General features: G+C 43.0%; 1 protein-coding gene across 2 annotated transcripts in view; it reads left to right on the forward strand.

Moving 5' to 3' along the window:
* LOC140494601 (ceramide synthase 2-like) overlaps positions 1-15,439 on the forward strand; it is a 70,339-nt gene that overhangs the window by 26,943 nt on the left and 27,957 nt on the right. For both annotated transcript variants that reach the window (XM_072593954.1, XM_072593953.1), the window contains one exon: positions 6,588-6,761. In XM_072593954.1, the coding sequence (XP_072450055.1) occupies positions 6,589-6,761 (173 nt within the window). In that variant the 5' untranslated portion in view covers position 6,588. The remainder of the gene's footprint in view (positions 1-6,587; positions 6,762-15,439) is intronic.

Below are 15,439 nucleotides of genomic sequence, written 5' to 3' on the forward strand. Positions count from 1 at the left end.
CCCCCCCCCCATACCTTCCACCCTTCACCTTAAATTTATGTCCGCTTGTAACACTCTGTTGTACCTGGGGAAAAGGTCTCTGACTGTCTACTCTATCTATTCCCCTGATCATCTTTTAAACCTCTATCAAGTCACCCCTCATCCTTCGCCGTTCCAATGAGAAAAGGCCTAGTACTCTCAACCTATCCTCATACGACCTATTCTCCATTCCAGGCAACATCCTGGTAAATCTCCTCTGCACCCTCTCCAAAGCTTCCACATCTTTCCTAAAGTGAGGCGACCAGAACTGCACACAGTACTCCAAACGTGGTCGTACCAAGTCCTATACAGCTGCAACATCACCTCACTACTCTTGAATTCAATCCCTCTGCTAATTAACACTAATACACCATAAGCTGCCTTACAAGCTCTATCCACCTGAGTGGCAACTTTCAAAGAGCTATGAACATAGATCCCAAATCCCTCTGCTCCTCCACCTTACTAAGAACCCTACCGTTAACCCTGTATTCTGCATTCTTATTTGTCCTTCCAAAATGGACAACCTCACACTTGACAGGGTTGAACTCCATCTGCCACTCCTCAGCCCAGCTCTGCATCATATCTAAGTCCCTTTGCAGCCGATAACAGCCCTCCTCACTATCCACAACTCCACAAATTTTCATATCGTCTGCAAATTTACTGACCCACCCTTTGACTCCCTCTTCCAAGTCATTAATAAAAATTTACAAACAGCAAAGGACCCAGAACTGATCCCTGTGGAACTCCACTTGTAAATCGGCTCCAGGCTGAATATTTACCATCTACCACCACTGACTTCGACCGGTTAGCCAGTTCTCTATCCAACTGGCCAAGCTTCCCACTATCCCATGCCTCCTGACTTTCCACATAATCCTACCGTGGGAAACCTTATCAAATGCCTTACTAAAATCCATGTACACTGCATCCACTGCTCTACCATCATCCACATGCTTGGTCACCTCCTCAAAGAATTCAATAAGACTTAAGGCAAGACCTACCCTTCACAAATCCGTGCTGGCTGTCCCTAATCAAGCAGTGTCTTTCCAGATACGCAAATCCTATCCCTCAGTACCCTTTCCATTACTTTGCCTACCACTGAAGTAAGACTAACTGGCCTGTAACTCCTGGGGTTATCCCTATTCCCTTTTTTGAACAGGGGCACAACATTCGCCACTCTCTAGTCCCCTGGCATCACCCCCATTGACAGTGAAGACGAAAAGATCGTTGCTAACGGTTCTGCAATTTCCCTTCTCGCTTCCCACATAATCCTAGGATATATCCCGTCAGGCCCAGGGGACTTGTCTATCCTCAAGTTTTTCAAAATGCTCAGCACATCTTCCTTTCTAACAAGTGTCCTCTTGTCTACCAGTCCATTTTATGCTCTCCTCTTCAACAGTTCCTCTCATTTGTAAATACTGAAGAAAAGTACTCATTCAAGACCTGTCCTATCTCTTCCGACTCAATACACAGTCTCCCACTACTGTCCTTGATTGGACCTACCCTTGTTCTCGTCATTCTCATGTTTCTCATACGCATAAAAGGCCTTGGGGTTATCCTTGATCCGACCTGCCAAAGATTTTTCATGCCCTCTCTTAGCTCTCCTAATCCCTTTCTTTAGCTCCTTCCTGGCTATCCTGTATCCCTCCAATGCTCTGTCTGAACCTTGTTTCCTCAACCTTATGCAAGTCTCCTTCCTCAAAGACATTCAATCTCCCTCGTCAACCAAGGTTCCCTCATGTGACCATCTCTTTCCTGCCTGACAGGTACATACATATCAAGGACACGTCACATCTGTTCCTTGAAAAAGTTCCACATTTCAACGACTTCCTTCCTTGACAGCCTGTGCTCCCAATTTATGTTCCTCAGATCCTGTCTTGCAGCATCATATTTACCCTTCCCCCAATTGTAAAACCTGCCCTGTTGCACGCACCTATCTCTCTCCATACCAAGGTGAAAGTCACAGAATTGTGGTCACCATCACCAAAATGCTCACCCACTAACAAGCCCATCACTTGTCCCGGTTCATTACCAAGTACCAAATCCAATATGGCCTCCCCTCTGGTCGGATAATCTACATACTGAGTTAGAAAAGCTTCCTGGACACACTGCACAAACACCACCCTCATCCAATCTACTTGATCTAAAGAGCTTCCAATCAATATTTGGGAAGTTGAAATCGCCCAATACCACTACCTTGTGGCTTCTGCACCTTTCCAAAATCTGTTTCTCCACATCTCTGCTATTGGGGGGCCTATAATAAACACCCAACAAGGTGACTGCTCCTTTCCTATTTCTGACTTCAGCCCATACTACCTCCAAAGGCAGATCCCCCTCGAACTGCCTTTCTGCAGCCATTATACCATTTCTAATTAGCAACACCCCCCCCCCCCCCCCCCCCCACCCAATCTTACTGAAACGTCTTTAACCAGGAACTTCCAACAACCATTCCTGTCCCTCTTCTATCCACATTTCCGTGATAGCCGCAACATCATAGTCCCAAGTACCGATCCACACCTTAAGTTCACCCACCTTATTTCTGATACTCCTTGCGATGAAGTATACACACTTGAGCCCATCAGTGTCCGCAAGTATTCCCCCTGTCAGTGCTACCTTCTCCACAGCCTCCTACATTCTTCGACATCCTGAAAAACAGCTAACCTACTTGCTGGACTACAAGTCCGGATTCCATCCCCCTGCCAAATTAGTTTAAACCCCCCCCCCCCGAAGAGCGCAAGCAAACCTACCTCCCAGGATATTGGTGCCTTTCTGGTTCAGGTGCAACCTGTCCTGCTTGTACATGTCCCACCTTCCCTAGAATGCAGTCCAATTGTCCAAATACCTTAAGCCCTACCTCCTACACCATCCTTGCAGCCACGTGTTCAACTGCTCTTCTCAAATTAATAAGGTGTGCTTTAGCATGTTTATAGCTGCAAGAGATTAAAAATGTACAAACTGGAATGCAGAAGTTATTTGTTTGTGGTGTGAAGGGGGAGGTACATTCAGAACAATGTTTCTTCAAATGAAGAAAAGTGCAGTTTTACTTCTAAGTGACAAAGCGAATGGCCTAAATATAGCTGTGTTTGGATAAAGTGACCCTTTTGTTTTGGGCTTGGCGTAGAGGAAATTGAGGTTTGGTGACCTTGCCCTGATGGAAGGAAAAATTGTACTTGCTCATGTAGCAGCAATGGAAAATATTTAAATGAGATGCAAAGGCAACACATCAACAATCTTTAAAGAGCGAGTGGGCTGCTGTGAAATCAGGAGATAATGTACCACCTTTTATTTCATTGTGTGAATTACGTTCTGTAGTTCCGTCATTATTTATGTATAAATACCACTGCCTTTTTGTTTAGAGTGTAATAACAGCACTAAACAAATGATTGGCTAATTTGTTTTAGTCATTGATTTGAAGAATATTAGGTTGTAGAAAGAACGTGTACTTAAATTTTTTTCAATCTGTGAGCAGGCAGGTGGGGCTTTATTTTAGTGCCTCATTAAAAAGGTGATCTTTTTGGCAATGCAGTAATCCTTCAGTTCTGCTTGGATTAGTTCCAGCATGTCATGCCTGAACCCACAAGCTTCTGTAATAAAGAAGAACAAACATTTTTGGATCTAAAATTTGAACAGAACTGACTTGCATCTTCAAAGATTGCTGAACTCTGGCACGTTGCCGGTTTCTCAGTTATTTTTTCCCAGTATCCCAACTAATGGACCATTGGGCCTAGCTGCACCTTCAATGTGATTCTTATTTGTAGTTTTGTGTGCAAAATAATTTGGGTTTTCATTTTGACAGCAGGACAAGCTAAATTGCATGTGCAACCTGAAAACCTTCTTATTTAAAATTCCCAAATCCATTAAAGAGGTGTCTTTTGTTGCTTTTTTCTCAACTCAGGTTTTTTTTTGGTACAAAGTAGTTCAAAGTTATTCTTAGTTTTGCTTTTGTAGATTTGTATGTATGCACGCCTATCTCTGTATGATGGTACCACTTATCAGTCTTCATAACCCTGCCTGATTCCCTTTTCCGTTCTGTACTGGGTGCTTGAGCTGTTTGTAGTTCCTGCCTGGTTGACGTGCCCTACTCTGCACCGATCAAAGGACTAGTTGAGGCAGAGACAATTCCATTCTTTAAGCTGCTGTATGTTTAAAGGGAGAAAGCAGATAGGCTACAGGAAACCAACAGAGCATTTTGAGTCATTCTAGTAGAGAACTAGCACAAACCTGATAGGTCAAATAGCCTTTTTCACACTCCAAGCTTCACTAGTTGTATCTGGGCTGCAGCCTGTGACTCTGAGTGGCTCATTGCCATATCCTGCAATATACTTGCCCACTGAGCCATTGTATATCTAAGGAACGGGAAGTAAGAGTCTCTCCTTCCTGTGTCTCCCAATATTTAATTAATGGAGCAGTGAAGTATCATGAGCATGAGTTAAGTCTGAAATGTTATTTCCTCCTCAGCTGCAATGTTTCAACAGCAGATATTGTGATGCTGTGAAATAAATGTGGACAAGAACTGGTTCAGCAAGAAACCAATAGAGAGTGACCTGTAATTACTGTAAAGAAAAACATTGGTGTGGGTGGGGATGGGGAACTTAGGCCTGACTGAATGAATAAACATGCTTTAATTGACCTTGGGTTTGTTGTAAGTGGGTTGAGCATGGGTTCATTGTGTGTGTCTCAAAACTCAAATTCTTAAAAACAACATCTGAAATTGCTGGAAAAACTCAGGTCAGGCAGCATCTGTGGAAAGGAAGTAGAGTAAACCTTTTTTGGTTCTGGAAGATTCTGAAGATGGGTCACTAGACCTAAAACACTGTTTTCTTGCCACAGATGCCCAACCTGAGTGAAATTGCTGGAAAAACTCAGGTCTCACATCTGTGGAGAGAAAGCAGAGTTAATGTTGAAGATCCAGTGACCCTTCAGAATCTTCTGGAACTGAAAGGCTTACTCTGCTCCCTCTCCACAGGTGTTGGCTGGTTGGAGTTTTTCAAGCAATTTGATTTTGTTTCTGATTTTCCCGCATCCACAGTTTTTTTAACAAATGTTTAAAATCTTTTCGCCTGGGTTTTTAACTTTCTCCCATCTCCTTCAGACACTAATGCCTCAGTTAGGTTATCATGCCATGGTGCCAGTCTCTCTGGCACTTGAGCAAGGTCTCAGTCTTCACACTCTTGACAGTTGAGGGGCATCACTGTGGGATGGCCTAGTCTGCTGTTGGTGCAAATCTCCCCAATAGCATTCCTCAACTGGGATTTCTTTTAGTTGGTGAACCTCAAATAACGTTCAGGTGTGGTGAAGAGTGAACTCACTAGTTCTGGGATATGCAGTTGTGGTTCATTGTGGCGAGGGTTTAACTATTAAAGATTTGCTCTCTCTACTCAGTATTCACATCATCATAGGCAATGTGAACATTTGCTGTGTCCATGTTCTTTAAATCAGAGTGACTGTACTGGAAGCTAAACCATTGGAGAGAAATTGTATCTTTAAACTATGAATATTTAAAAGTAATAATTGCATTTACTTAGCATCCTTTATGACAACTTCATCTCAAGGCAGTTTATAGCCAATTGAAGTCCTTCCTGAAATGTAGTCGTTGTAAATGCAGGAAATGTAAAAGCCAATTTGCAATGTAGTGGTGAACTAACTGTCTTTTGTAACGTTGGCCGAGATACATATTCATCAGGACAGTGGGAATGACTCCCCTGTGCCTTAAAATAATTCTGCAGGATCGTTTGCATTCACTGAGGTAAGCAAGATTGGGCCCCTGTTTTAATAATGCATGATGACATCTCTGAAAGTGTAGCACTCCAGTAGTGTGCTGGAGTGTCAATGCTGCTTCTGCTGAAGTCCTGAAATGTCTCCTTGCATGGTTTCATTAGTATGGAACAAATATAGGGTGAAAATATAAGATCAGTTTATCTCTGGAAAAGTAATTTATATAAAATAAATCTCTCCTAAACTAATATCTAGTGCCATCACCCAGATATGTATCCAGGAATTTTGCTTGCATATTGTAGAATCCCTACAGTGTGGAAGCAGGCCGTTCAGTTCAGTCCAGTCCAGTCCATGCCCACGCCCACCTCTGAACAGCATTCCATCCAGACCCACTCCCCTCCCCTATCCCTGTAACCCTGCATTTCCTATGGCTAATCCACTGAGCCTGCACATCCCTGAACGCAATGGGCAATTTAGCATGGCCAATTCACCTAACCTGCACATCTTTGGACTGTGGGAGGAAACCCATTCAGACACAGGCAACATACAAACTCAATAGATCAGTTGAATGAGACTGGAATCGAAGCCGGGTTCCTGGTGCTGAGAGGCAGCAGTGCTAACCACTGAGCCACCCTGTCCTTAGTGTTTGGCACTCTCTTGTGGTCTACTTGAGATTGAGCTCCTTTATACTTCAACATGAGTGGGATTCTGCCCTGTGCTCAGACTCCAATACAAACTGGTTCACACTTACTTCAAAAATCTCAGACCGATTGAGGTGGATTCCAGGGAAGTGTAAGACAGTGAACTGGAAGGAGTTAGTGTTGACCACCTGTTTGTTTGGTTTTTTTTGTCTCTAGGATGTCGTCTTTCCTGGACAAGTGGCTGTGGCATCATGAATATTGGCTTCCTCCAGGAATCACATGGAAAGATATGGAAGATTCAGATCATGACCGATATCCACGGCCTCGTGACCTTTTCATCTCGATCCCATATGCATTTGTGTTTATCGCTGTCCGTTATCTGTTTGAAAGGTATCACTAATATGCATTATTTTCATTCATTTTGGCCTGTCCTTATGTATAAAACCAGATTTGGCCTCAGCTGGGCTGTTCTGGGCACTACAGTCCAGTTCTGGGCACTACACTTTAGGGTGGATATGAGTACATTGGAGAGAGTGCAGAAGAATTTACGAAAATTGTTCCTAGGATGAGGCATTCCAGATGGAAAGACTGATTGATTGGAGATGTTGGGACTATCTGTGTTATGAAGATGTGGGTGTACTATACCTTTTTTTACGAACATTGAAAAGCATTCAAGCACTTTCAAGAAGAACAGTAAATTTAAAATGTAACGGTTGATTGAAACAACTAGCTAAGAGCTGTGTTGCCAGGATACACAAACTCAAATTTGGTCAATCAGTTTAAATTATGCCCCAACTTACCAAAATCCAATCCAATATGGGGGGAAAAAGTTTTGACAACGCTAAATCAATTAAATGATCTGTGTTTTGGGGTATAAATGTCAGATTTTGAACAGTTAGAATGGTAAAGAGCAGATAGCACCAGCCACTAGAGAGACAGCTTGCAGAAAGATCTGCTGTCTTGAAGGTACCTTTACCTATTGAAGACCGGGGTCGCAGAATCCCTGAAAAGACCGAGGAAAATCTAGAGGACACTTGGCAAAGCTGACTGGTTTTTGGAAACATGATTTGTTTTGTCAATCATAATTCAGATTTTTATCCAATCAGTATTATAGAGGGGGAGGTGGTAGAAAGGTTTGAAAAAGGAGTTATAGTTAAAATTTTGTTAGACTTGAATAAAAGTTTAAGAACTTTATTCTTTTCAGTAGTGACCTTTAGGATACTTCTCTGCCCCTTGAATTTTAACAGATCGCTCCTGCATGGAGCGAATCTTATCTGTGTTGCTGGTTTAAATTAGCAGAGGTGTTTAACCCCATGTCATAACACTAGGAAGGAGAAGGCTGAGAGAAAATCTGATGGAAATTTTGGAAATCCCTGAGCAATCAGGATAGAGTAAATAACGTGAAACCTTTGGCTGTCCGGAAAGGATTAAGAGGGCAGAGGTTTAAAGTAATAAGTAAAAAGGATGTGAGGAAAACCTTTCTCATGCAATGAATGGTTAGGCTCTAGAATGCCTTGCCTGTGTGAGAGAGGGGGGGCAGGTTCAATCAAGGCATTCAAAAGGGAATGAGGTGGTTAAAAATAGAATATTGCATAGGGTTTGCTCACTGGATGAGATATTGGCTCTCCAAGCAAACATGTGCACAGAATGGGCTGCTTCCTGTGTTCTAGTAATTGAGTCCACAGAAGAACACCACGAAAAGGCTAGGATAGGATACACCATAGTCCTTTTTTTTTAATGAAGATGCAGGGAAGCAGAAGCAGTGTGGAATCTAGCATTTTCATCTTGGGAGAAACCTCAGTTATAATTGTGTTGGATAGTGTTTGGTTCAAGTTCCACCTAAAATACTTTAACACTAAACCTAGACTGAGACTCCTGTGTAGTGGAGATTTGGTGATGGCCTCTCGTATCCAGGCTCCACAATCACCAGCAATCTGTCTCACGATGTTGAATCGATGCATACGTTGCAGAAGCTGAATACCAAACTGAGGGTCTCCCAAGCCTGCATCCTGTACGCACTCTTTGTCTGCAGTGATGAGACCTGGACAATGTAGGATAGGCTGAACGAATGGTTCTTATCTTTCGCAGCCAAGTGTTGCCAAAAGATGCCCAGGATTACGTTGCCAACTGAGGTCCTGGAGGGTGATAATTCCATCAGTAAACACACTCTTGTTAATACAATTATTTCTAGTTTGGCCATGTTCAAAGTCCCCTATAGTGAACTAGCCACTTGGATGTTCATACCTCTTTTGCTATAAGGACACCTGTAACTCAGATGTAAAGTTTGCATCTGCAGACACTGACAGCTGGAAGGCAGTCACTGGCTGGTCAAGGAGTCCTGTACCTTTTTTAACACCATGTAGAGCACTCTGGCTGCACCAAGCAATGCTTAATAGAACTGGCCACCACAGAGTGATCATCTCGATAGAAAGCTGCGACCTGTATACAAATACTAGGCCTTTATTATCGTGGGTACTTGGTTTAGTTGCTGCTTTACTACTCCATCCAGTGACTATGACACACCCTTCCATCCATACAGCACTAGTTAAAATTTCATTTGAATAGTTAATGCCTTGTTAGTGAGAATTTGCAAGTAAGTTGACCCAAACAAATAATTCATGCACTATAGTTTAAAGGCTAATCTTGAGTTATTTTGTTTAACTGGCTGAATCCAATATTGCAAATAGTATATTAAGCACACAGTCAGGAGTTCAGTCTGTACTGAGCTGTTATTGAGAGATCAATCCTGGAGATGAAGCTTTAGGAATCCAATGATGGTCTAAGTGAATAACATAAGCCATATCAAAGATGCAGTCGGCATGCACTGCACAGATTGAGTGTTCATTCAGATTAAACACATAGTTATCAAGGTCATAGAGATGTACAGCATGGAAACAGACCCTTTGGTCCAACCCGTCCATACTGACCAAATATCCTAACCCAATCTAGTCCCACCGGCCCATATCCCTCCCAACCCTCCCTATTCATATACCCATCCAAATGACTTTTAAATGTTGCAATTGTACCAGCCTCCAACACTTCATCTGGCAGCTCATTCCATGCATGTACCACCCTTTGTGAAAAAGTTGCCCCTCAGGTCCCTTTTTATATCTTTCCCCTCTAGCCATAAACCTATGCCCTCTAGTTCTGGACTCCCCAACCCCGCGGAGTCTATTTATCCTATCCATGCCCCTCATAACTTTGTAAATCTCTGAGATCACCCCTCAGCCTCCGCTCCAGGGAAAACAGCCCTATCCTGTTCAGCCTCTCCCTATAGCTCAAATCCTTCAACCCTGGCAACATCCTTGTAAGTCTTTTCTGAACCCTTTCAAGTTTTCACAACATCTTTCCGATAGGAAGGAGACCAGAATTGCACACAATATTCCAACAATGGCCTAACCAATGTCCTGTACAGCCGCAACATTACCTCCAAACTCCTGTACTCAATACTCTGACCAATAAAGAAAAGCATACCAAATACCACCTTCACTATCCTTTCTACCTGCTACTCCACTTTCAAGGAGTTATGAGCCTGCACTCCAAGGTCTTTGTTCAGCAACACTCCCTGGGACCTTACCATTTAAGTGTATAAGTCCTGCTAAGATTTGCTTCCCCAAAATGCAGCACCTCACATTTATCTGAATTAAACTCCATCTGCCTCTTCTCAGCCCATTGGCCATTCTGATCAATATCCTGTTGTAATCTGAGGTAACATTCTTTGCGGTCCACTACACCTCCAATTTTGGTGTCATCTGCAAACTTACTAACTGTACCTCTTATGCTCGCATTCAAATCATTTATGTAAATGACAAACAGTAGAGGGCCCAGCACCGATCCTTGTGGCGCTCCACTGGTCACAGGCCTCCAGTCTGGAAAAACAACCTCCCACCATCACCCTGTCTCCTTTGAGCCAGTTCTGTATCCAAATGGTTAGTTCTCCCTGTATTCCATGAGATCTAACCTTGCTAACCAGTCTCCCTTGGGAACCTTGTCGAAAACCTTACTGTAGTCCATATAAATCACATCTACCGCTCTGCCCTCATCAATCCTCTGTGCTTTTTGAAGTAGTAACAATCAAGTTTGTGAGACACTATTTCCCACGCAAAAAGCCAAGTTGGCTATCCCTAATCAGTCCTTGCCTTTCCACATGTACATCCTGTCCCTCAGGATTTCCTCCAACAACTTGCCCACCACCAACATCAGGCTCACCGGCCTATAGTTCCCTGACTTGTCCTTACCACCCTTCTTAAACAGTAGCACCACGTTTGCCAACCTACAGTCTTCTGGCACCTCACCTGTGATTATAGATGATACAAATATCTCAGCAAGAGATATCACTTCTCTAGTTTCCCACAGAGTTCTCAGGTACACCTGATCAAGTCCTGGGGATTTATTCACCTTTACCCATTTCAAGATATCCAGCACTTCCTCCTCTGTAATCTGGACATTTTTGTAAGGTGTCACCATCTATTTCGCTACTTTCTATATCTTCCATGTCCTTTTCCACAGTAAATACCGATGCAAGATATTCATTTTGTATCTCCCCCATCTCCTGTGGCTCCACACAAAGGCCACCTTGCTGTTCTTTGAGGGGCCCTGTTCTCTCCCTGGTCACCCTTTTGTCCTTTATGTATTTGTAAAAATCCTTTTGGATTCTCCTTAATTCTATTTGCCAAAGCTATCTCATGTCTCCTTTTTGCCCTCCTGATTTCCCTCTTAAGTATCCTCCTACTGCCTTTATACTCTTCTAAGGATTCACTCGATCTATTCTGTCTATTCCTTACATATGCTTCCTTCTTTTTCTTAACCAAACCCTCCATTTCTTTAGTCATCCAGCATTCCCTATACCTACCAGCCTTCCCTTTCACCCTAACAGGAATATACTTTCTCTGGATTCTTGTTATCTCATTTCTGAAGGCTTCCCATTTTCCAGCTGTCCCTTTACCTGTGAACATCTGCCCCAATTTTGAACATTTTTGGCTAATTCCATTTAAATTGGCCTTTCTCCAATTTAAAACTTCAACTTTTAGATCTGGTCTATCCTTTTCCATCACTATTTTAAATCTAATAGAATTATGGTCACTGGCTCCAAAGTGCTCCCCCACTGACAACTCAGTCACCTGCCCTGCCTTATTTCCCAGGAGTAGGTCAAGTTTTGCACCTTCTCTAGTAGGTACATCCACAAATTGAATCAGAAAATTGTCTTGTACACCCTTAACAAATTCCCCTCCACCTAACCTTTAACACCATGGCAGAACCAGTCGATGTTTGGAAAGTTAAAATCCCCTACCATAACCACCCTATTATTCTTACGGATAGCTGAGATCTCGTTACAAGTTTGTTTCTCAATTTCCCTGTGACTATTAGGGGGTCTATAATACAATCCCAATAAGGTGATCATCCCTTTCTTATTTCTTAGTTCCACCCAAATAACTTCCTTGGATGTATTTCCAGGAATATTCTCATTTCAGCACAGCTGTAATGCTATCCCTTATCAAAAATGCCACACACATTTCTCTTTTTCCCCCCCCCCCCCCCCCCCCCCCCTCCTCCTCTTGCCTCCCTTTCTTTCCTTCCTGTTGCATTTGTATCCTGGAACATGAACTTGCCAGTCCTGCCCATCCCTGAGCCATGTTTCTGTAATTGCTATGATATCCCAGTCCCATGTTCCTAACCATGCCCTGAGTTCATCTGCCTTCCCTGTTAGGCCCCTTGCATTGAAATAAATGCAGTTTAATTTATTGGTCCTACCTTGTCCCTGCCTGCCCTGATTTTTGACTCACTTCTGTTCTCAACTATACCAGTCTCAGATTGATCTCTTTCCTCACTATCTCCCTGGGTGCTATCCTGCCACCTTACTAGTTTAAATCCTCCTGAACAGCTCTAGCAAATTTCCCTGCCAGTATATTAGTCCCCTTCCAATTTAGATGCAAACTGTCCTTCTTGTACAAGTCACTTCTACCCCAAAAGAGGTTCCAATGGTCCAAAAATGTGAATCCTTCTCCCATACACCAGCTCCTCAGCCATGTGTTCATCTGTTTTATCTTCCTATTCCTGTCCTCACTAACCCATAGCACTAAGAGTAATCCAGATATTAATACTCTTGAGGACCTCCTTTTTAAATTCCTGCCTAACTCTCTGTAATCTTCCTTCAGAATCTCAACCTTTTCCCTTCCTATATCATTGGAACCAATGTGGACAATGACCTCTTACTGGCCCCTCTTCCCCCATGAGAACATTCTGCACCCTCTCGGAGACATCCTTGATCCTGACACCAGGGAAGCAACACACCATTCTGATTTTTCGCTGCTGACCACAGAAATGTTTGTCTACCTCTGACTAGAGCGTTTCCCTGACACAATTGATCTCTTGGAACCCGACGTACCCCCCCACTGCATTAGAGCCAGTCTCAATAACAGAAACTTGGCTGTTCATGCTACATTCCCCTGAGAATCCATCACCCCCTACATTTCCAAAACAGCATTCTTGTTTGAAATGGGTATAGCCACAGAACGCTCCTGCACTAGCTGCCAAACTCTGTTCTTTTCTGAAGTTAACCCATCTATGTGACGGTATCTGAGACTTTTTCTCTCTCCTTCATCCCCTCCCCTCCCCCCTCCCCCCCCCCCCCCCCCTCTCCTCCTCCCCACCACCACCCCCCTCCAAAACTGCCATCCATCACATGCTGTTGCAAATTCCTCATTGCTTCTAACTGTCTCTCCAACCGATCCATTCGACCTGATGAGATTCGCAACCAACAGCATTTATTGCAGATATAATCTGCAGTAGCCCTTAAACTCTCTTTAAACTCCCACATCTGACAAGTGCATTTTTGCTCCTTCACAATCTACAGACCCAGAAAATAACCGACTTATTCCTCTACAAAACACTGTCCTAGGTTAAATTAATAGTTATGGCTTCTATTTTAAGTTTAATCGAGCCATATCTCAAAAAACATAATCAAGAAAGAACCCACTCTACTCAATACTGCATACTTTCTGTAGGTCACTTAAAAACAATACACTTATTTGCTTCTGTGCTGTGAGCTTCATCCAAACAGTTCCTCAGAGGTCAGTTGTGAATTTTACTGTTTGTTAATTTTCCCAGATTCACTCAAGTCCAGCGATACATGAATTCAAACAGCAAAGGCAGTAACTGTGCAGGTTCATTGCTGTGTCAGTTTCTCTCCCCCTCTCCCCTGCACTGTCCTCACCATGTGCTTCCTTTGTCTGTTTTTCTCCCTTTTAAAACTGCTGTTGTTTTCAGCCAGAAATTTTTCCTGTCCTCCATGGATTAACCAGAATCCTCCTCTACTAATGTTTACAGATTTGCTATTTATACATATTTCTTTGCAGCCTCATTGCTATATAGGTGGTTCAGTGGATGGCCAAAAGCATTGCTGATGGAATGCATCAACTGGAGAAGTACAAAGTGGGAAAGTAGAAGATATTTCAATGATAAAAGTGAAACATTGGTATTTAAAGGGATCTGGGTGTCCCTGTGCACAACTCAGTAAGCTAACTTCAGGTACAGTGAATAATTAGGAAAGCAAATGATTTATAACTACTTTTAACCAAGGAATTGGAGTATGAGTAAAAGAAATCTTGCCTCAATTGTGCAGGACTGACCAGACCTAGAGCACAACAGCAGGAACAAAAAGCAGGAGTTGCTGGAAAAGCTCAGCAGGTCCAGTAACATTTATGGAGAGAAATCAGTTAACACAGTCTGGTAACCCCTCAAACCTAGAGTACGGCGTATTTTACATCCCTCTGGCAATGCATGCTTCCCTAGTCCTTGAAGGAACGAACCAAAGTTCTGTAAATTCTTCAAGTAGAGAGTTTGCCTATAATTTATTCGAAGTTAGAATGAGAGGCGATTTATTGAAACATCAAACACTGAGCTCTTGTTCATTGGAGCTGAGGAACTATTGACTTTAATCTGGATTATCAGGACAGCTGACATTGAGGATGTCATTTCTGGATAGAATGAAAAATAATTCCAGGATTGCATCCCAACTCTGCACACCAGGGAATGATCTGTATCACGGTCAGCTGTGTGGTAGCTGAGTTTAGAGTCAGTCATAGAGCTGTACAGCATGAAAACAGTCCCTTCAGTCTAACTTGTCCATGTTGACCAGATATCCGAACTTAATCTAGGCCCATCTGCCAGCATTTGGCCCGTATCCCTCTAAACCGTTCCTATTCATATGCCCATCCAGATGCCTTTTAAATGATGTAATTGTACCAGCTTCCACCACTTCCTCGGGCAGCTCATTCCATACACACACCGTTCTCTGCATGACAAAGGTGCCCCTTGGGTCCCTTTTTTAAATCTTTCCCCTGTCACCTTAAACTTATGCCCTCTGAACTCCCCCATCCTAGGGAAGAGACCTTGGCTATTTCCCCTATCTATGCCTCATGATTTTATAAACCTCTATAAGGTCACCCCTCAGCCTCTGAGGCTCCAGAAAAAACAGCCCCAGCCTTTTCAGCCTCTCCCTATAGCTCAAGTCTTCCAACGCTTTCAAATCTTTTGAGCCTTCTCAAGTTTCACAACATCCTCCCAATGGGAGGGAGACCAGAAAAGACTGCATTCATATGGCACTTACCACAACCTCTCAGCACCTTACAGTGCTTTACAGAAAATGCAGCTTTATTTTTGCGTACTCGCTGCCAAAGCTGCTGGACAGGATAGACACTGGGAGGATGTTCTCCTTGGTTGGAGAATCTGGAACTAGGCATTTCATTCTAAAATAAGCAATTGACCATTTTAGAGTTAAGGATTGTGAATCTTTTTATCAATTCTCCATCGCAAGACTCTGTCATTAAATGATAAGTTTGGGATGAATAAATTTTTGAAGGTTTAGGAAATGGAGATATTGTGGGATGGTTAAGCTAAAGAAGGACAGCAGCCATGGTCCTAAATGGTGAAATGTGATCTCATTGGCCTACTCCTGCTCTTAGTCATTGCTCTTCTATTGTGAGGCACTTTCTATTGTTCCAACACAAGTGACCCTGCACTCTGCTGTGGATATCTGCTAACCTGTTAGTAACTGAAGCTATTGCATT

This window comes from Chiloscyllium punctatum, chromosome 24 (assembly GCF_047496795.1).
Source record: "Chiloscyllium punctatum isolate Juve2018m chromosome 24, sChiPun1.3, whole genome shotgun sequence".
NCBI lineage: Eukaryota > Metazoa > Chordata > Chondrichthyes > Orectolobiformes > Hemiscylliidae > Chiloscyllium > Chiloscyllium punctatum.